General features: G+C 39.8%; 2 protein-coding genes across 3 annotated transcripts in view; both read right to left on the reverse strand.

The window, feature by feature from the left end:
* Positions 1 to 22607, reverse strand: part of LOC146459643 (L-rhamnose-binding lectin ELEL-1-like) — a 142278-nt gene that overhangs the window by 57279 nt on the left and 62392 nt on the right. The gene's annotated exons all lie outside the window — the stretch shown is intronic.
* Positions 1 to 22607, reverse strand: part of LOC146459646 (chitin synthase chs-2-like) — a 44752-nt gene that overhangs the window by 12625 nt on the left and 9520 nt on the right. For both annotated transcript variants that reach the window (XM_085089219.1, XM_085089218.1), the window contains exons 2-9: positions 13443 to 13688; positions 10766 to 11426; positions 8839 to 9242; positions 8448 to 8523; positions 8171 to 8367; positions 6750 to 6888; positions 5632 to 5887; positions 537 to 1027 (exon numbers count right to left, since the gene is read on the reverse strand). In XM_085089219.1, coding sequence (XP_084945345.1) covers positions 537 to 1027; positions 5632 to 5887; positions 6750 to 6888; positions 8171 to 8367; positions 8448 to 8523; positions 8839 to 9242; positions 10766 to 11426; positions 13443 to 13688 — 2470 coding nt within the window. The remainder of the gene's footprint in view (positions 1 to 536; positions 1028 to 5631; positions 5888 to 6749; positions 6889 to 8170; positions 8368 to 8447; positions 8524 to 8838; positions 9243 to 10765; positions 11427 to 13442; positions 13689 to 22607) is intronic.

Below are 22607 nucleotides of genomic sequence, written 5' to 3' on the forward strand. Positions count from 1 at the left end.
GTTCTGCTCTAAAAGGAATTTCGTAGGACCTATTCATATGAAGGTGGGGGACCCCGGGAAGATGAGGTACCCCGCCTACCCGTCGTCAAAAAAGCTAGCCTTCACATGTACCCTCGTGGCCCTTGGGTGAGGTTTTTAAAAAACTCTATCGCGTGGTCAGTATTTTCTTCACTAAAACTGTTTTCCTCGACGTTTTAAAGATGAAATCGCGGGAAAAGGTGGCCAGAGTTGTAGTGGTTGGCACTCATATTGTTTTGGCCGCTTTGGCGGAATTCAGAAATTCAGAATTCAGAATTCAGAATTAAAGACAAATATCTGGATGGACATCACCCTATCTAGGCGGGGTGGGGTACCCCACTTCTCATGTGAAGGCGATAGAGAAAAAAAAGAGAGATTGTATGGAGAGATTGGTTACCCCACAGAGGCGGAGTACCGCACCTTCCCGGGGTCCCCCAGGCCCATGTGAACAGGCCCTTAAAAACTGTTGGTATAAGAGTTACATTATTAATTAATAAAAGCCGGCTTGATTTACCTACCCCACGATCTGTCTGTTATATTACAAAGAGAATAAATCGTTAGGAGTAGATAACCAGATGGCAGACACAGAAGATACCAAACTGCATGTAAAAGACAGGTGAACTCTTTGAGATTCAGCAGACCAGCAGCAACAAAAATACCAGATAATCCAGCCAAGTAAAGTGTGCTCACGCCAGCTGGCAGACGATGTTCCAAACTTTTCGGCGCTGGAGTAGCGGTCGTTTTTGGTATTGATGTCGGTTCGACGTCTCTTTCCTTTAATTCCCTTGAAACTTGTAGAGCCACACCAACGACAACAATACACATTATTACAGCGAAAACAAAAGTCAGTATTTTTGACACTTTCAACTGGAAATTTTGTGAGGTGAAGAGGCACACCAGTACATAGGCAACAACAATAATGCAGATGAGAACAACGGTAGTTATTTCGTTTAAATTGATGCCCGAGTATACCATTCCACCCACTATCACCAAAATGACTGTGGAAGGTCTGAAAAAGAGGAAAGTATGTTTTAGTAATTGAAGCCCAACTATCGCTTGAATACATGCAACATTTGACGGAGGAAATACAACACATGCTACACTGTGCAGCTTATTTTTATACAAGCAAGTGCTTTTAACAGGGTATGTACTTGAAGAATTATTCAGTTAAAATACAATGAATTAAATTTCTATAGTGTGTGCTTGCGTACTTATTGTGTATTAGGCAAAATATATTAGACAGTCAAAACCAGCTTTTAAGACACCCGCTTAACAAGCACACCTCGTTAATGCCGAAAATCTCTTAGTTATGTCCCATAGATTTTCTTCTTTATTTAAGTTCTCTGTTTTAATAATTAAGGAAATCTCGTACTTAAGAGCGACTTTCCACAAATATCGACCAAGTGGTGGCACAAGTCAAAAAATCGATTTCGTTCATATTTTGCTCATAGGTAGTCCCTAGTGAGAAACAAACTGATCTGTAGTTAGTTTTTCCAAATACCGCTTCCTTTCGCGTAATTATGCGAAAAACGATTTTGTCTCAGTTGAGCTCAAAGTCCGCTTTAGGTGGGATGGAATTTTCCTTAACTTTCGATGGCTCGCGTATCAATCAACAGACTGTTACTAACCTTCAAATGGCATTTATTGCACTATAAGGTCTTCTTCTTCTGTTTCACGGAAAAACATTTAAAACCTAAGTTACTTTTACGTCCGAAATAGGTTTAGAAAAGCATGCTATAAATGCAAATTTTCAGCAACCACATTTTAGCACTAAAACATTGCCAATTTTACCCATCATGGGCGATAACTTAGATTTCCCTATAAGGACTTTCTATGGCTTCACTGTATACCTATTGATCATAATATAAAAACAAAACTCTGGGTAAATGAAAATAAATGACCCGCTAGGCTTCAGATTTATCAGCATTTTCTTGAGATTTGGCGATCGACGCGTAAAAAAGATGGCGTGACACACTGTCACGGGTACAAATATTTTTTCCTTTTAGAAAAAAATGAAGCGACATTTAAAAGGAAGCATTTTTCATTCGCAGTAGAAAAATCTTTGGATCGAAAGTAGGGTAGGGTTACGGACAAATATATATTTCGGCTGCGTTTCATAGATGGATATACCGTGCGATCCAACAGGAAGTCCAGAACTCCTGATGCATGTATTTCAGAGTATCCGTTCGCTCTGATGCGGAGTCCAGTTCGTTATTGTGTAATATTACTGTGTTAAAACAAATAATTGGAAAATTTATTTTCATCTTTCTTTATCACTGCCATGAATAAATTAAACTAGAAATAGGTAAAACGTAGCAGATTTGAACTGCATTAACCTGATTAAAAGTTTCGACTCTTATGTTAAACTGCATCGTTTGCGTGAAATATACGTTCGAAGTACTGTTTGTTTTACTCCTCCGTTGATCATGAGCGAGTTTTTTAGATCTCTGTAAATAAAGAAAGGGAAGAGAAATAGCATAAAGGGTCCATCTCCTTTTTTAAAATCATCGTCTATAGAGTTTTCCAATCTTCGAACATCTAAAAATGAGAGCTCGTGATTGTGCAAAAACTGCGTGATTTAGTTTATTAATGTTAAAAATTTACAAAAGAAAGCACACGCACACTCAACGATAACAACAACAACCAAAAAAACAAGACAGAATTCTGAACGTTTCTAACGGAAAAAGTAATAACAATAAAGGCCGTTACAAATTTAATGAAACCAAGATAGTGGTCAATACTCGTGTTATTAATAATGTTTTTTTGCTGCGCTTTTTGATCCTAAAATATTCTTTATGTGAAGATGAACGTAATTAACTAATTAGATTTTTGAACGTCCTAATTGCATTTTTGGACCTATGAATAAATTGAATAATTATTACACCAGAGAAACAGTAAGGAACTGTAAACAAAACGGCGAGCATGGAAGTTTGCTGTTCGTTTACGTCGATAGTTGGTGGGCCATGTTCGTTTCTGATCGCAGACAGTCAACAAGGTCCAGAGAGATAGTACCTCTGCTGTCCTGTACAAAGAATATTGACCAGCACAAGTCCTGTTATGGTTTTCAAGATGTAGGGAACGTGGTTCAGCTTATGCTTGCCCATTCGGCCACGTTTTCAACGCCAGGAAACATCAAGAGGATGACGATTTGGGCTTATCTGTTGACAAACATTTATCACAAAAGACACTTATCGGGCCCGGTAAGTTACTGGGACTTTCGAGAAACGGGCCCCAGGGCTTATAAGAGGCAGTTTACGGTATTCCTTGATAAATAGGAGAGAAGGTAGACACAGCGGGCGTTTTCCATTTACCAAAAGATTCCGGAAAATTCCGAGAATTTCGGTGGGAAATGTTTATTGGTGAAGAACGTGTTCCATCCATTTCCTTCTCCGTCCGATGTATTCCGCACCAAAAATGCACAATTGTTGTGGTTAAACGAAATTGTAGAATCGGTCTTTGGAAGAGGAGAGTCTCGTGAATTCAAAAAATGATGATTACATTCCTATCCTGGCGACGATTGCAACCTATCAGTGAGACGCGATCTTCACCAAAATCAAGGTTTTTATGAAAATATTTTACCGCGATATAGATAAGCTTATACGATTGATGAATCCAGGATCATTTGAGGGACCATTGAAGCTCAGTACAGAGAAGTACAAGCCACAGGAAGAGCTCCTCATGATCAACGACACGCACTTGAAACAGCTGCTGTGAAAGGGTGAATGACAAAAGACCTTGTTTAATTACAGATGCAAAATTTTAGGCTTCAAGGCGGGAAATAATCGGAACACTCAAAGAGAGATGTAATGTTTTCTTCGATAAATACTACTTACCATTGACATACATGGCGCAGTTGTGATTAATTAACGTTTGAAAATCTGGAGCGAGGCCATGACACACCGAGCATTCGTATAAAGTACTACTCGAGGATAGGAAAGTCACCGAGGGAGTAGAAGAAGCCGCCATATTTCCTTACCGAAGATATGGTCGTGAACGGCCTAGAACTGGTAAAACCTTGTAAATGGAAACCTTGTAACTCATAAATGGAACACCCAGTTCCATCGGAAAAAGTTTCCAACGGGAAAATGGGACTACCTTTTCACAAGTTCCAAGTTCAGTGGAACGAACCAAAAAAAGCATGTTCCTGAATTTCCGGAGTATCTCGGTAAATGGAAAACGCCCAGAAATACCAAATGTATAGGAGCCGTAGCATGTCCTTATTGCTACTTCGTGGCTTAAAATTGTTGACACAATGTTCTGTTTTAGTTCCTTTTTCGTTTCTCTCCAGAAAGAAGTCGTTTCCTCTTTATCAGGTGTGGATGAGTTAAAGGGGACAATTAACATACCGACCATATTTGACGGCATTTAAAATGCTTTGTTGGACTTTGCTTGTTTCTGAGTATTTATTTTGTGTGCGAAAGTATGGAAGCAAACGGACATTAGTTACGAAAACTAGTCACTTAAAATAGTCTTAATCCCCAATTTCAAATCATCATGGGAGAAGAAAACATTGAAACATACAAATCTTTATGGTGACACTTCCGGTTCATGGTTGTCACGCAACCGTGTAGCTTTTCAGTTGTTTATTAGAAAAGTATAGAACTGTTTATTAATTCGTAAACTGGATTGTTTTGTCAAAGTTCCCTTGATTCAGAGGGGAGAGAGTACAGAAATAACCCCAGTGCGGGTTAATGAAGAATTCAATGCTAAATTCTTGTTAAAACGTGCATGAAAGGATCATGAAATACTAAAAAATGAACTCGTCGTCGACACATCGAGCGCGAATAGATGAAGAAAATGCCCAAATCTTATGTTGGATTGTTAATTAAGGTATCAGCTTAGTTTCCGTACCTTAAATTCTCAAAATGATACACGTTTTTGAATCTCTTTTGGCTTTCGTAGTTCACGGTCACCGGCTACGTCACGCCATTGTTAACAATGCGAATGCCAGGGTAGGTGATAAATTCGAAGCCCTGCGAGTCACTTAAAATAATTTACCCAAACCTTTGTTTTGATAGTATGATTGATAAGCACACCGCCAGTGAAGCCATAGAAAGTCATTTTATGATAATCTAAGTTATCGCCCATGGGTAAAATTGCCGGTATTTAAGTTCGAAAATTTGGTTGTTAAAAATTTGCATTTATAGCATGTTGTTCTAAATCAGTTTCGGGCATAAAAGTAATCTAAGTTTTGAATGTTTTTTTGTGGAACAGAAGAAGAAGACCTAGAAAAACAATAGATGTTATTTCAAGATCCGCGACAGACTGTGGATTGATACGCGGCCGGCCAAAGTTAAGGAAAATTCCGTCCGGCGGGAAGCGGATTTTGGCTCAACTGAACTGAAAATCGTTTTTCGCATGTTTACGCGTAAGGAAGCCGTATTTGGAAAAACTAACTACAGGCCGTTTTGTTTCTTACTAGGGCCTACCTATGAGCAAAATATGTGCGAAATCGATTTTTTGAGTTGTGCCACCAAAAGTTGATTTCGGTCGATATTTGTGGAAAGCCGCTCTTAAAAAGTTAGTGGGCTTTGGTCGTCCCCTTTTTCCAACAATTGAAAATAAAATTAGTTAACGAGGAGGGCGCATATGAATTATTATAGTCAAACTCACCCAATAACGGAAGAGCAAACGAGGAAAGTCTGATAGAGGATAAAAAGGAAGGAGATGTGTTCGTTTTTCTCCAATATCATTTTCCACTCTCTGATAACGAGAACCAGATTGGCTAACGTGGATGGCGTCCATCGACGTCTTTGTTTGTAAAATTCATCGAAAGTTTCTGGGCAGTAAGTACCGTCAATTGCAGCTGCGCAGTACGTTAATCGCCAGCCTCGCTGTATCATCAGAGTGCACATCCATCTGTCCTCCCCTTCAAAAACGAGTGACAACATGGCGTTTAAATGGATCGTTACATTTTCCTTTCTAAAAAGGTTAATATGAGGTCTATACAGGCAAAGCAATAGAGCAGTTTTTTTTTTTTTTTTTTTGAAGTCTAAAGCGTCTGTTAGTTTTCCAGTAATACTGTTTGCGTTAGAAGTTTGTTTTTTAAAATTCGTTTGGCAATTTGTTTCATTTATGATTTTAATCTTATCTAGAGCGGGAATGGGAGGTGGGATTCTGCCAGCGGCGACCTTAAAGCTGAAAGACATTTTCAATAATAGAGCAAACGGCATGAAGCTGCAAGACGTTTCCAGAAATTTATTTGGGAAAAATTTAATTTGGTCGGTTAGTGTAAATACCTTTTCAAAATAAAGATAAATTACTCTTCTTTCTGTAACTTTCTTTTCTTTTTTGCTAATATTAGTGTTCATTTATTACTTTTGATTTCTTTTCATTTAATTTCAGCGCTTTTCTCGAAGTTTTGAGAAAAACCAGAAATTAAAGATGGCAGGTCCAAGAAAGCCGTCATTTGGCAATCATGACGTTATTACAACATCATATAACGTCATCGTTTCCGTTATGGACCTTAAAGGAAACGACTTTGTATATACTTTATATGCTCTAAGCCTCACTGTCAAACCGTTTATACTTGCGAAGTTATGAAGGGGGGATCCCCCTTTCTGCCCTAGAAGGAAAAAAACGAAAGTCCGGTCTAGATAGGGTTAAGCCTTATGTTATTGTGATTGTTTACTCACTCGAAAACTTCATAATTGCTAACAATTTTTAAGAGGTATTTGTTCAAGAGTTTAAAGTGCTCTGAACTTTCTCACTGCGTCAGACAGTTAACTCACCCATGTCTTTGGTAAGGAATTCAAATGCATGATCCACTCCTGTAGCGTAAGTTGGTAGCACGTCTCTCACAGCCTGGCATCTGTACAGACTAAAACATCCCGGACTACACAATACGGAACCAAGCATGTGATTTGCCACCTGTACAAAGAAAATGGGATAGAGACTTTTGAAGAGCCTTTGGGTTGTAGGGATTTAAACCCAGATAAACTGCTAAGGCTCTTAAGGGAAAATTTTAACCTTTAATATATTTTATTTGGTACGTAGTTTCGTGTAGCAGCGCTATTGTGTTTGGCCACCTTAAAAGTCATGTAATTTTTCATGTCTTTCTGACAGCGGTATTCTGGAATTAGCAAAAACTGTATTAAACATCTTTTTTTACTGGTGAAAGACCAATTACAGTTGAATCTCTATATAGTGTCCACCCAAAAACTTAAGCTCAGGCGGTCGCTTACGGGGAAAGGTCGCTGACGAGAGTTTAGACCAAAGGGTTGGGCCTATATTTGAGGTCTTTATTGTGCGGAACGTTCAGAGGAGTTTACATGAACATATTAGAAATGGAGTTTCACGAGTATATATACCCAAATGTCTTCATTTGTGGTCAAATATTGATACTTTTTTTAATATACTCAGCCAAAGAATTTAGCTATATTTCGCAGGCATGTACGTTTGGTCTGGTTTTGTTTAAGAGTATGACAGGCATTTTAGCCCCTAAAGCTGAGTTCTCTGTAACGATGGAGGCTTAATTAATGTTTAGGATGTGAAATTAGCATATTATTGCAAAGTCTGTGGCCCCATCTTAATGACTACTTGTTCATACGAGTTGGTACTCTATGTTTCTTTTTTCGTGGCAAATATTGATTCAGACATTAAGATGTTAGTTTCTATAGAACTATAATACTGGTAATTGGAAGACTGAGGTGTACTTCAGTCATATGTGTCTATTTTTATTTGTTTCATTTAGGATTCCTAAGAAAGTATTCTGTGGAGTTAAGTACATTGCATTCGAGTAGATAAATAGCAAACGGGGCGCGTAGCGCCATGCTGACTATAATTATCTCATATCTGACAAGTACGAGTGAATAATTGTTTCAAAAACTATTCGCTAAGTTGTTCTCATTTCTTTTCTTTTTTTTCCAAGAAAAAACAAATTACGACTTTGAGTGGCAGCTATTGCGTTATTATCCCTGATTACACGATATAACTAAGGGACTCACTCCCTCTTTTGAACTCCGATATGGGGGTTTATTAGCTATAGCAAAACAGTAAAGGGCAAAACAACCACGCGCAAGTTTGTAGACATCGTGCTATGACCTAATCATAATTTTTTTTGACAAACAACAAAAACAAAACGAACTATTAAGTAATAAATCATACATGTCCAAACCAGCTGTACTTGATAATCGCACACAACACTGCTTACCTTTTGAAACCAATGGCCACTGGCATAATCAAAGATTTGGTACCAAACTACAGGCCCACTCCCCATGGGATGGGTACGAGCGCACACTGCACCTGTTTGAGGATCCTCAACAATCTGATCTATTAACGACTCAACAGACTCATGGGTAAATTTGACGTCAGCATCTGTTGTCAGGATGAAGGACTGGTCGTCGTGCACTAAAATGTGAAGTATAAAATATGTTCTTTGTTTTGTCTTGAACATTATAAGTACAATAAAGACCGAAAGGACATCTTACCTCCAAGAAGCGCTTCTTTATGATCCAAGACATACGACATGTACATCACCTGGCTCCAACGCTTTTTGTTCTTCACCTGATAGTCATTATATTAAATAAATGTAACTATTAAAGAACACAAAACTACTGGAATTTTCTCTTTTAAGGAGACCTTTCCTCCTCAAATTCGTAAGAATGACATTTTTTGGAAGCACACATAAGCCACTATACATTTTCACTTTCCGTTGACTAGTTCATTCAAACGAGTCTAAAATACAACAATTGTATCTAAAATACAATGAATATTTAACTTATCTCAATTGTCATCGCTGTTAAGTTGTTATGGTAGAATGAAACTGCAATATAATTGAAGCAGAACACTATAATGATCCCTTTAGTAGTCCACTCGTACCTTAGTATTGTCTTTCAGGTGAATTGTGAAGTCCATTCCACCTTGGAGTTTCCACTTTAGCTGCATACCATACGGGGTCTTCATTTTGGTACACTCACTAAGCTTCACTTTTAGAGTCTTTTCCACCAATGAAGCCAACTGCAGAACAAAACTGTTGAGTACTTCAGCCCTCACACATCCGTCAAAAAAGATGTGTGACTCATAATGACGTCCAGATTTCTTGCTGTGTGTATTAACGTCTTGAATGGATTGAAGGAGTTGTTCCATTTCATAATCTTCCTCGTGATACATAGTGGTGCAGATGAATATATTGACGTCACGTGATATTTTCTGTTGTGTGGCGTGTTCTTCATCAGAAGCTTGGTTTCGTCTGTTCAGTAGCAGGTTTTGTTCCAGGCAGACACCTATGAACATAATTTATGCACTAAATTGCAACTTCAAACTAAAAGCACCTTTATCTCGGTAAAAGGGTAAAGGAACGAATGAAGAAAATAAGAAAAATAGTTGTTAATTACCACTGATATCATTTATAGGCGACCCTCGCATAAAAACTCCAGCCGGCATTTGGTGAGTCGTTTTCGCGTCAATCATGTGCTCCTTATATGGTGTTATAGGAGTGCCGCTCTTATTTTCAAAAAATATGGCGGCTACTGTGTAGCCTGTTCGGTCGACATGATTGCTTCTTATTCTTCAAGTTTACGTTGGCGAGTGGTGTATTTGCTCGTGCAGAGGTTGAGCATCGATTCATGCGGAGGCCACACTAACGGTCTTTTGCGCACTGAACTGAGCCGTCCCTGTATTTCATCTTCGTACACTCCTGGATATTGCTCAATTACTCTCATTATAAACAATACGTCATGTGCTGTAAATGATAAAAGGCGATCAATGTCATCTACTGCATGCTCGTATATATATGCCGAATTATGCATTTTTTTTTTTTTTCACCTACTGTCCATTTGACTTGCTTTTCCCGTCCGGGCTGGGTAATCAACCGTGGAGGTATTTTTGTATTTTTTTCCGAATTTTCTTCACAAATGTCAACCCCACTTTCAGAAGTCTTGCTACAGCGATCGTGCCCAACCCCTGCACGAGCAAAAACACCACTCGCCAACGTAAACTTGAACAATAGGAAGCAACCGTTTCGAACGAACAGGCTATACAGTGGCCGCCATATTTTTCAAAACAAAATCGGCATTCCTATAACACCATATAAGGAGCGCATGATTGACGGAAGCGAATCGCCAAATGCTCGCAGGAGTTTTTATTCGAGGGTCGCGTATCAATAAAATCGGTAGTAAGCTTTCAGGGTGAGACGTAAAAAATATTCAGTACGACAATTATTACGACTAAATGTTTAGTTACTTCAGTCTGCTATATTGTACATATTTGCATAGCCTGTAAACAATTTTTATATTACTCTTTATACTGATATAACAAAATTTACTGGGCCAGCAAAAGTGTAATAATTGCCATTTTTGCTGCTTTCTAAGAGCTCCTCGCAATGGAACTCAGCTTGTATACTTTCAGTTCTCGAAGCATCATAGCAGTCGCTAAAACCATAATTATGGGACTGCTTATAAAACCTTGCATTTTCCCAGCCCCTTTCACAGGGCTAATCGAGCTTATCGACGTGCCTAGAGCAGCTCAATCTGTTGGCGTCACGTTCACCGGGCGCCATGACGACTGGGAACGAGGCTGACCAACTTTAAATTTGAGAACAACGGTGCTGCAGTTTACTTTGGAATTCGTGACCGTGCACAACCCCTTGTCTTATCGTTCACACTACAGCTGAATTTATTGGCCAGTCACTGGAACACATTTTAAAATTGGCTAGTGTGTTTTGTATACGGTCAACATGAAAAATGCTGATACAAAGCCTTAATTACCAAACGAATAAACTGAAGGGTTTATCATTTACAACACTTACCATTGTAAGATGGAATCCAAAGAAGGTCGTGTGCTTTGGCCATGATCAGTCCTTGACTTCTCCATACGTAGAAGGTTGTCGTCAAGAACTGCGCCAGGCAGAGAAGCACGCCCGCAGGAATAATGTAAACCAGGCTCTCTGATCCACAAGGCAGGGGAACTTTGCTCGTCTCGCAAATCCATGACACATGTATCGTCAAAACTGTGATTGGTGTGGCAAGCGTCAAGGGTAAAGCGTACCCAATCTGCTGCATACAAATTGAGCAGGCTAGCCATCCAAAATGGTAGCCAAAGAGGCTGGTGAACAATTGAAACATGAAATACACAAATGATGGATTGTTTGCATTAATTGCTTTCAATCCAGCAGAAATATTGTCCAGCTCAGTGATATGATAAACTTTGGCGAACAGAATAGCAATGAAAGGGGTGAGAAAAAGGTTCCACAGAGATGAAACAATTGCAGCTTTACCACGAGCAGTTCTCTTTTTCACACTGGGACCTTGGACAGTGCCTCGCTGCATACCACTGATACTACCATCCCCGTTTCCGTTAGACGCTTCTGTCTCTCTTTGAATTTGAAGTTTCCGCATCTTTGGTGACCAAGCGATAGAAACAAGAACAAACGCAACTACAATGCCGATCTGTGCAGATGTGTCAGGTATCTGAAAACACGGAATAAAAGGCTTTAATATTGTATCTTGAAAATTGGGTTTAGCAAAACTTGAGGATGAGAGAGATGGAAGCTACTTGCTCTGTAAGTCCTCCCCACACGACAGTTCCACCATTACTAAATTAAGAGCGGCTGCCTGTAAGAGACGAGAACTACATTTCAGCGACCACTTAGTCGAATTATTTCAGAAGATATCCTTGGATTAGCTATTTTCGAAAATCATATTTTAAAGTTCCAAGGTATTTTATTTCTTAAAAAAAAATAACAAGAGTTCGAAATGCGGCTAAGGTGCGGTCACGTGTTGATAAAAACCGCGAAAATTTAGGTCAAAGGACGAAGCCCCGTTCACAGTGTAAAATAAGCCAATGAACTTGAACTTTACACAAACCTAGACCAACCATCTCACAAGTAAAAAAAAATGAAATAAACATGCAAAACTCCCTGTCTGCTTTCTAAAGCATGCAGATTTGTGTACGCTACTCAAATTTAAAGCTATACCGATAATGGAACGTCAATTGTTTCGCAAAAAAAAAAAAAAAAAAAAAAAAAAAGGAACTAAACCCATCATCTTCACAATTAAAAATATGAAATCTGTATATTTAAGAGCATAGTAGCGAAATCCCTACCGACCTTCCCCCTCCCCTCTAGTCATAAGCGTCAATAACATTGTGGTTATTGTTTACTTTCCTAGACTGTTTTTCTCGCGGCTCCTGTCAGCTTCTTTCAATTTTGTGGTAAAAATTATTTTATAAAATCTCAAAAATTTGGAAAATAAATAGGCGAAATACGTCCCTCACCCGCTTGTGCTAGTAATAAGGTAGATACGGCGCTCACCCGCTCGTACTAGTAATAAGGTAGATACGGCCCTCACCCGCTCGTGCTATTAATACGGTAGATACGGCCCTCACCCGCTCGTGCTAGTAATAGGGTAGATACGGCCCTCACCCGCTCGTGCCAGTAATAAGGTAGATACGGCCCTCACCCGCTCTTGCTAGTAATAAGGTAGATACGGCCCTCACCCGCTTGTGTTAGTAATAAGGTAGATATGGCCCTCAGATGCTTGTACTAGTAATAAGGTAGATACGGCCCTCACCAGCTCGTGGTAGTAATAAGGTAGATACGGCCCTCATTCGCTTGTGCTAGTAATAAGGTAGATACGACCGTCACACGCGCGTGCTAGTAATAAGGTACTTACCGCCCTGACCCGCTTGTGCTAGTAATAGGTTAGTTTTCTTGGCCATCGCCAGATCTAGACAGACCAAGCCTGGCAAGATTCCTATTTTTTCGGAAATTGAAAGAAGCTGGCAGGAACAACGAGAAAACTGGTTTAGGAAAGTAAACAGTAACCACAATTGACGTTTATCGCCAGGGGGAATGGGGGTGGGGGAGGTCTGGTTGGTCGGTAGGAATTCACTACTCTGATACCCTCAAAGTTACAAATTTTATATTTTTAATTGTGGGGATGGTGGTTATGGAAAGCTTTTTTTTTTTTTTTTCGCCAAAAAATTGACATTCTTTATTATCTGCATTACTGTAAGTCAAAAAACCAAAGAGTGACACTAATACCTAAACGACAATTTTTGTCGCGGAAAAAACCAAAGCTGGAAAGGTGGGCTCTCAGATCTCTTGTGCAGTCCTTAATCTTGACCAAGTTTTCATAACCAAGGTAGTCGTTGCTTGGCCGTCGGCCCGTGACCGCATCTAGGCCGCATTTCAAACTCTTGCAATTTTCTCAGAAGTAAAATACCTTGTAACTTTAAAATATGATTTTTGAAAAAAGTTAATCCAAGGATATCTTCTGACGAAATATCAGAAATTTGACCAAGTGGTCGCTGAAATGCAGTTCTCGGTTCTTACAGGCAGCCGCTCTTAATAAGTGGGGTGGTTCAGGTAACATCGCGACAACATTAATAAGTCGCATTCAAACTGCTCCCATTTAATGTTTTTAGTACGGACTGTTAACACTATCTATTTGTATTTTTTGTAACAAAGCATTTTTAGTTGTCACCTTATAAAGCAACAGTGCAATGCCAATCACAGCAAGAGCAGCTGAACTTCCAAACTTAATGATATCCAACTTTCCAGCCCCTGTGTTCCACCTTGATCTTGATTTGATCGCCTGGCACATCGCGGACACCATCGGTAAACTGCACATGAGCAGTATAATGGCGTCTGGAGTGATTGGTACAACTGTCAGCATTACCATGGTGATATAACAAAGTGAAATGGTCTCCAGGAAACCACCAAGAAAAATCTGCGAAAATATAATACGGTAATTAGAAAGAATACACAAAAGCAATATATAGAAAGCCCCAGGCGTCGGGTGCTTTGAGCCGAGTGGACTGTGCGGAAGTGTAGAAAATGAATGAGGTGGCTTTTTCATGGAATATTTTTAATGGTGTTTTCTCCAGAATTTCTCTCTCTCTCTTTTCTTGTGTTCTTTTCTTTTTTGAAAACCTCACAAAACTTAAAACAATGCCGTGATTTCGTCTCATTACTGAGTTTTTATCAAACCGTCAGTTAGCGATCTTTGAGAGATGTGCTTATTTTAGTACAAGGAGGCATTTGAAATTCTATTGTCTTTTGCCTGGTATTGACTATTGCAGAAAATAATAGGCAGATATCTGCCTTCTTGGATGCTTGTGGATAACACTTGTCGTTGACTCAACAAATACCTTTGAATTAACTCAAGGTGATCCCTATTATAACTGACACCGCGTACGTAAGTACATGACAATGGCATGGGATTCCGTGAACGGCAAACACCACTTTCCTCGGCTAGATTTGTGTCAAATCCTGCCTGGAGCTAAACACGTCGTTCTCTTCGGTCATAAAAATTTCACTGTCGGAGAAAGGAGCTGTACAAGAAAAAAAAACTAACAGCGGTATCATTTCGTAACGAAATAACAAAAACCGACAAAGGCATCGAAGCACGGTAAGCCAGGGAATGCTCAGTCAATTTCAAAAGATGCTGATGTGTGATTATATTTTGGATAAATTCAGTCTCCTGCGTATTCTGGTTTTGTGACGTGTAAATTCCAAACACTTGCTCTACAATATTACCTACGTGAAGAATGATCAAAATAATTGATCCGGATGTTTGTTCAATTCATAAAAAAGTGGCATATTTTACTGCGAAGATAATGCTTATTCCTTTTAAATATCATTTTGGTTCACTAAAAGTACAACTCGATACAAGTAAAATCGTCAAATAAAGGAATGAAAGTAAAAGTTTTGCTAAAATGAAGTACAATATCAAAAACTTTTTTTTTACCATCCACCGTTATCAGTAGTTTTATACTTGAGGGTTCCAGCCCATTTTGTTTTTTGACGACAAAATGAGCTGAAACATCCTCAAGAAAAATTGAGGATTCCGTTTACTAATTGGAAGTTCAGTCACTTCATTGGTTGCTGTTAATCAGTGTCTTATATGTAAAAAGAAATTTTTGGAATACATGTGTGTTTATCTTGCAAGGGATCCGTTTAATTAATCCATTGTGTGACATTCTCAGAAATATTTCAATGTGTGACATTCTCGGAAAACAGTCGACGATCTTCCCTGCTAGCAGAGGTCTCTGACGGCGAGAAGGAAAGAGACCTCTGCCGGCCCCCGACGAATCTTCTGTCGCGCATGCGCTAGTGTTCCCTGGCAACGAGTGACATTTTAGCCGCATGTAACACGAGCTTCGCAAACCGGTTTGCGCGCAAAACAGCAGCCGCGGTAGGGCGATGTGTGAAATTACTGTTAGCTGTAAGTGGAACTGCCGCGGAACCCTCATTTGACAACGACATCGTAAATTCAAAGAACATAATCCTCCATGGACACCAGTAAAAGTAGTAGCTGTAGGCAAAGATGGAAACTGCCTTTTGTGCGGAGTAAATTTCAAGCTAAGCGGCCAGATCACCTGGCGATCGCTAAATACAGGAGATTGGAAAGCTGAGGTTTGCGGTTTTTTGAATAACACTCCTGACTTTCAAAAGAAATCCTCACGGCTCTGTAAGAAATGCTTTCGCAAAGTAGAATCGCGTTAATCAAGCGGAGAAAGGATTTTGAAGATGGCAAGCGCGTAACAATTGAAGTGCGAAACTTGTAAACCAGCGGAGCGTACAATCTGAACAGATCATGCGCATTACACATTAAACGGAAACCGGTTTCGAAAACCGGTCAGTTTCGACCAAAAATCTGGTCGGCGGCTACATGACAGAACACGCTGGGGGCCGGCAGAGGTCTCTCTCCTTCTCGCCGCCAGAGACGTGTGCCAGCAGGGAATCGATGATTTCACTGTCTGGGACTTTCCCGCTTTCGTCTAAATTTGGTCTATCGTTTTCAAGGTCATGAGACAGTCGTATGATTTTTTAACCAATCAGAACAAAATTGTTTTTTAAATGAATTTTTTTTTTCAAAATGGTTTCAAAGTTGGTTTGGGTTTTCAGCTGTGGTTTTGGAAGCGAATAAGTATAAAAAATAAATCTCATATGAGAATATAGAAATGGTTTGTAATAAGTATCTGCACAAAAGCTTTGAAGAAATTGGGTATCTTGATTGCCCATTTAGTAATATACAAATACAGGAATATCAACCAATTGAACACGAACCATTCTGTATAGCTGAGGAACTTGATATTGATGGCAAATATTGTCTACATATTGTCTATACATGCCTGAACTGCGGCCAGGTTCATGGTGATGAATTTACTAAAGAGTATATCGACTATCGAGAAAACATACATCGTATTTACAAAAAGAGCATCTATGATCGGAAATATCATTTGCAATACAGTATCGACAATTTGTGTTATAGTTCAGGAATCTATATAGTAACCAAGATTTAATCAAGATCCATAAAATATTCCGTGAGATAAATAACATAGGGCCCGGACGCACTGGGCAAATTTTTGTTTATTTTGCGAAAAAATCTGACACCAGTTCCTTGAGACAAGTGCGCCCGGTGATTTTTAGATCTACCAAATTTTGTCAAGGCTTACCAAATTTCAAAGACGCCGTCGTCCTGCCTCGGATCAGGACAAATTTTTGTGAAATCTGACAGATTTGTTAATTTACACGCCATGATTTGAGGGAAAATGTCAATCAAGAAAAAAAAAAAAATCTTCGTGGATATTACGCCTATGAAAATGAATTTCAAACCAAGAATTGCAAGAGCTAGGTAGGTTCCAATAATAAGGATGAGGCCTTCCCCGCCTTCTATAGCTATGGACAAATCTGTTGTGGTACTCTAGAATCAGGTGCAGTCGAACAAGGTGAAGCCTCCACTGGCATAGTAGAACTGAGGTCTAGAAGTAGCAACTGCCTCTGCTGGAGTTGAACGAATTCAGAGAAGAAAGAAACTAGAATACAAGCAATAATATGCCAAGGCAACATATTCGATCAAAGCGGTTAAAGATCATCATAAGCCCATGACTCCTGAGATCTCATGTAACCTTTTCCGCGAACAGCACTAAAGCGATGGTGTTTATTTCCGTGTGATTGACACTTGTGGTTAACAAATATTTTGCTGTGTCTCAGTGCGCCCACGTTTAGAAATTTTGTCGAGATTTTTGGAAGGGCTAAACAAATTTTGTCAGTCCAGTGCGTCCGAATCCTATATTGTCTCAAATTAATGGTTCCAGAAAGCTGATCATTGGCCTCAAATATCTGCTTAGACGCATATTTCGAATGATAGGACACATAGTAAGATTAAAATACCTGAATCGAAACCAACCTTGAATTCCTATCGAGATTATTGGAAAAACATAATGCGATTAATAGGTCCTAAACTTAAATCAATTATTCAGAAGTAAATTTCAGAAGAGACTTTTTCTTATGTTTATCAAGGATAATTGTACTATGGTTGACAATCATGTCATTAATTAATTGAAGCTTTTGATAGGGTTCTTGTTGGTTGAAATTGCCAGATCGTGGTATATCTCTCAGCTGAACCAAAATATGTTCATATTCCTGTACTGCATCCAGGGATTGAGATAATTTTGTGCCAACATCTTCCCATTTTAACACAGCCTGAATAATGAGAGCTGTGCCAGAAATAGCTACTAGGGCACTACCGCCTGTTACAGCGGCTGATAAAATACCACCAGCCCCGAATGTTAAACTGCTGATATTTGCTGCTAATTTCCATCGTTTTAGGCGCTTGAACGCTTGTTTATAGCACCAATGTTGTTTATGATAGACTAAATAATATTGCTTGAGTTCATTAACCTGATCATCTGATAGATTTTTAGAAATGTGATTCCAACCTAATACCGTCTGCTTTTGTTTCATATATACATATATCAGTTTTATTCTTCATCATCGGGTTCAATCGATATTTCTTTCGGTATACGGATATATTCCAAAGAGCGTTCCATCAACCAATTACTCGGATGGTTGATAAAATAACAAAAATACTCTGAGAAATCCTCTTTGAAGAAGTACTCCAGTTGATCAAACGAGCTACTTACGAGATCACTCTTTGCATGATGGTATCTATCATTTCTTCTTATGCATGCATTCAATATTAGAACGTCCCGAAGCGTGGTTATCCCATAAATTTCAGAAGCTTTCAATAAAGAGATCCATTTGTAGTTGGTTTTAGGTATGGTTAAAGCCTTCCTTCAAACACGGTTACGTACTTGCTTGTTTCTGAATTGAATAATCTGCTTTTCTCCGTAACTAAAATCTTAAACTAAGATTTTGCCTTACTTTTTCCATCTTATGCAACACCATCACCACATTAAATTGAAACGGAAATCATCTTATATTAACACAGGAGATCTTAAATGAAGACTGTTAGAGTCAAAGTTATATATATAAGATAAAAAGTCGCCTTAAATATTGTCTTTAAATCATCCCCATTTGAGAGGCGCTTATCTCAATCAAAATTGGGGCATCTTATTTTAAGAATAAGCAATTTTCATTACATTAATCTGAGCCAATGGGGTCCTTATTTTAAGACGGTTTTTGGTCTTGTGGAAATTTTATGACTCCTTAGCAGGATATAATCAAACATTATGATCCGACATAATGTAATTTATATCGAGGCGTGGTGTTCACGTGATAATCCGGTGGAGGTGGGTCGTACCAGGTACGGATAGCCCCGTAAGGTAGCCAATGAGCTTAGAGCAAATGATAAGCGTGGTTATGAAATAGAAATTTTTTCGAGGTAGTCTTCCTTCTTCTCCTCGCCATCAGATTGAACAGATCCCCAGAAATCTCTTCAACAGATCGCCATGAAATCTTTTTTCAGGCAAGTAGCTCATTAACTGTTTTCTTTCTCAATTATCGGAGATCTTAACTCCTTTGGTTTATATTTGGTTCATATTTTGGATTTCGGCCTTTTCATGATATGTTCAAGTCGCGGTTATAACATACCGTGCAAAATATGTTCAAGTCGCGGTTATAATATACTGTGCAAAATATGTTCAAGTCGCGGTTATAACATACCGTGCAAAATATGTTCAAGTCGCGGTTATAACATACCGTGCAAAATATGTTCAAGTCGCGGTTATAACATACCGTGCAATTGACGGCCTTGGCATTGTTATTTTTTGTGCAATCACTTTGCCTTATCAGTGTACAACTATTGATCGCACCTTTCAGGGGTGTGTCCAATGCACTTGGCATTTTGTGATTTTGCACTTGTTTTGTTCATGACAGAAATGGCCTTCTTTGAGTGTTTGTTCCGGTTTTTAACTTTCGATTAAAGGGACACTGTCACCTTTGTGACCGCGCTGACCTGGACGCTAGTTTTTGTCAATTTTGAAAAGCGTCCACCTCAACCCGAAATCAAAAGTACGCGTCGGCATCTAGAAATCCGCTTCAATCTTCCCAGTGTTTTATTGGATTTTCAATCTTTTACTGGAAACCTGTTTCTGAGTATGCTTTCGCTCATCCTATGATATCATTTTATCATATTTGGTTAAAAACAGTATGGATCGCGTCTCCAACGGAACATGAAAAGAAGAGATGGGAAACGTGAAGGCGCCGGGCGGAAGAAATCGCCTGCGTTGACTAAAATAACGAGAGAAATCAATCAAAAACATGGGAGTACAAATCACCATTATATATATTTGGAAAATTACATTTTCTCGACCTGGCGAAAGGTTCGTGCGGTGGGAATCTTCGTAAACGATTCGAACTACGCGTCATGGTTGCTTGGTTTGAAGCTCAGACGTAGACAAGCTTCGGTACACAGTCGATTATCTCCTCGACAAGGAAAACCTCCAGTAGAACCTTGTTTTCTACGGGTCGAGCAAGCGTTCTTCCAACGACATAGGTTTGGTTCCTAAATTTAGATAACGGAGAAGTTGTAGAAACGAAATTATAAAAGCAAAATATATGATTGAAAGCAGAAATAAAGCTTATGGTCCGGTAGTTTCGCTACAAAGTCGTTTCGCTACACTGCAGCTCAGTCGATTCGCTACGTTTTAAAATTGACATATTCTCTAATTTTGAACTCAATTTGCTTCTCATGCAAACACTGTGAAACGAAGAAAAGGCTAAGATAATATTTCACACGACCGGATACCGAAATAAACAATTAAATGATTCTTCGACTTTAGAGGTATTCGTTGACGTTTGACTTTCCCTGGACAAGTCCATTAGTAAATTCTCTATGGTATTAAGAAAATGAGTGTCGTAAAATGACATTAGGTCTATAATCACTATAATAATTTTGACTGGCAAATACTTCGACTCGACAAGGTTTGTTTACATTTTTCAAAGGATGCGCTTCTCGGCGCGAGACTTGTGATGAAGTGTGATATGCAAATCAGCTAAGAAATGGTTTCTAATGCGCATGTGCACCAGGTGACTGTGTCCCTTTAAATTCGTATTACCTCGCTGGCTTGGCGCATGTCCTGATTTTTCTTTCGTAAAAACGCCCCTCGCAAGATCTATTCTGTTTCGTTTCCAGACAACAATACCAGGCGGCTACAGTTACATGCATTGTCACAGTTATTTTAGTAATCCGACGTCCAGCGTTGTTGTCTGCCTTCTCATATTTTATTATCAATTGTCTTCTGTAAGAAATGCCTCCTAAAAAGCGTGCCGCCCCTAAGACTTCCACGGCTTCAGCACCTTCAACAAGAGCCAAAAGACCTCGAGCCTCCCTATTGAACACAGTTTCCGAGAGCGTTCCAGTCCTTGTTGGCGACACCTGGTCGACCCGAGGCACAGTTTCCTTGGACGTTTCCGCCATTTCATCGACCATGTCTGCCGTGGTTTCTCAAGCCATCAAGACTGCCTTCTCGCCAGAAAATCTAGCTGTTCTTCTCGAAAGCTGTAGAGCTCCTCAAGCCGTTTTGCCTGTGTCTTCCCAGGGTTCCTCTGGCGCTCTTGATGACGCTGTAAGTGCGGAGGTGGTTGATATAATCCAGGACAACTCGTCAGATACTGATACAGGGGGCGTATCCTCTCCCGTAGTTTCTTCCGATTCACGGCCGAAGACGACGTTCACGAGTATTTCTGTCCCTCTAAGTGCTAGGGTTAGCTCTAAACTGAAAGCGAAAATATTCGCCAACGAATATGTAGATTTTTGGGCGTTATTATCCTCTTCCCCTCACAACGAAGGGAAATATTCCCTTTCTATGTCACCCGCAGTAGGGTCTGTTATCCACCCCCAGTTAACACTAGAACCCTTACATAATTCCACGCGGATTCAATCTATCCACCAATGGGTCTCTGCTTTTACTATTTTTGTTTCTGTTCATTCTGAGAAATTTAAGGCGGAGACCTCGCAGTTGATGAAATACTGTGACGTAGTAAGGGATTTGGCTCACAAGGCTGGGGATTGGATTTGGTATGACGAACAGTTTCGGTGTTTAAGGCAATGAGCCCCAGAGCAATACCCTTGGGATCAAACACACTGGGAATTGTGGTTACGGGCATCTAGTAGTTTTCGCAAAGCACAACCGTCTACCAACAAACCAGCTGTGCAGAATCGTTCCCGGTTTCGTTCGCAATTCTTCCCAAAAGGAACTTGTTGGGCGTTCCAAGCCAGTAAGCACTGTTCGGGCTGTGAGTTCAAACATGAGTGTTTTAAGTGTGGGGCACACATCCGGGTAGCCAATGTTCTGCACCCCAACCCCGAACCCCTTTTAAAGGCGTGCCAGGAGGAACTCAAACGCAGGGTTCTTCACAGTCCACCAGTAACGCCAGTAAACGTGGATCGTCATGAATTTTTGCTACAGGGTTATAATCCCGTTTTAGGCAATTATCTTGTTGGGGGTTTTCGTTGTGGCTTTCGAATAAATTTTGTTGGTGAACAGTGTGCTTTGAATTGCCCCAATCTCAGGAGTGCTTTAGACCTTCCTGGAGTCACTAGTGCTAAGTTACAGAAGGAATGTGATGCGGGACGTATAGTTGGTCCTTTTACAACTCTCCCCTTTTCAAATTTTCACACTTCGCCCATAGGCCTTGTTCCTAAAAAAGACCCATCCGTCCATCTGTCGATGACTTTATTCCTGATTATTGCTCAACAGTTAAGTTTGCCTCGGTGGGTGACGCGACGAAGTTAATAAAACGTTTAGGGAGGGGTTGTTTTATGACCAAAACTGATGTGAAGTCTGCTTTTCGCATTATCCCTATTCATCCCGCTGACTATCCCTTATTAGGCATCCGCTGGGATAATTTATACTATTTTGACAGAACTCTTGCCATGGGATTGTTTAGCTCATGTGCTATTTTTGAATCCTTTAGTACGGAACTTGAATGGTTATCTATTAACCATTTCGGTGCTTGCGCGGTTTTGCACATCTTGGACGATTTTCTCTTCATTGCCAAAACTAGAGATCAATGCGACCGCGACTTGCAAAATTTATCTTAATGTGTAATCATATTGGCGTTCCTCTTGCGCCGGAGAAAACTGTCGGTCCAGCCACGGTATTACAGTTTGCTGGAATAACACTTGATTCCATACTATTTGAGGCCCGCCTACCTGACGACAAGCTTCTAAAATGCCGCTTAATGTTACGCAATTTCTACACGCGTCGAACAGTCACCCTAAAAGAACTTCAATCCTTAATCGATTTACTGAATTTCACGTGCATTGTTGTCGCGCCTGGCCGCGCTTTTCTCCGTCGCTTGATCGATCTTACCAAAGGGATCCAAAAGCCGCATCATCACATTCGTCTTTCGAAGGGTGCCAAATTAGATATCTTGGTTTGGCTTCGGTTTTTGG

This window comes from Pavona decussata, unplaced genomic scaffold (assembly GCF_977016875.1).
Source record: "Pavona decussata unplaced genomic scaffold, jaPavDecu1.1 SCAFFOLD_218, whole genome shotgun sequence".
NCBI lineage: Eukaryota > Metazoa > Cnidaria > Anthozoa > Scleractinia > Agariciidae > Pavona > Pavona decussata.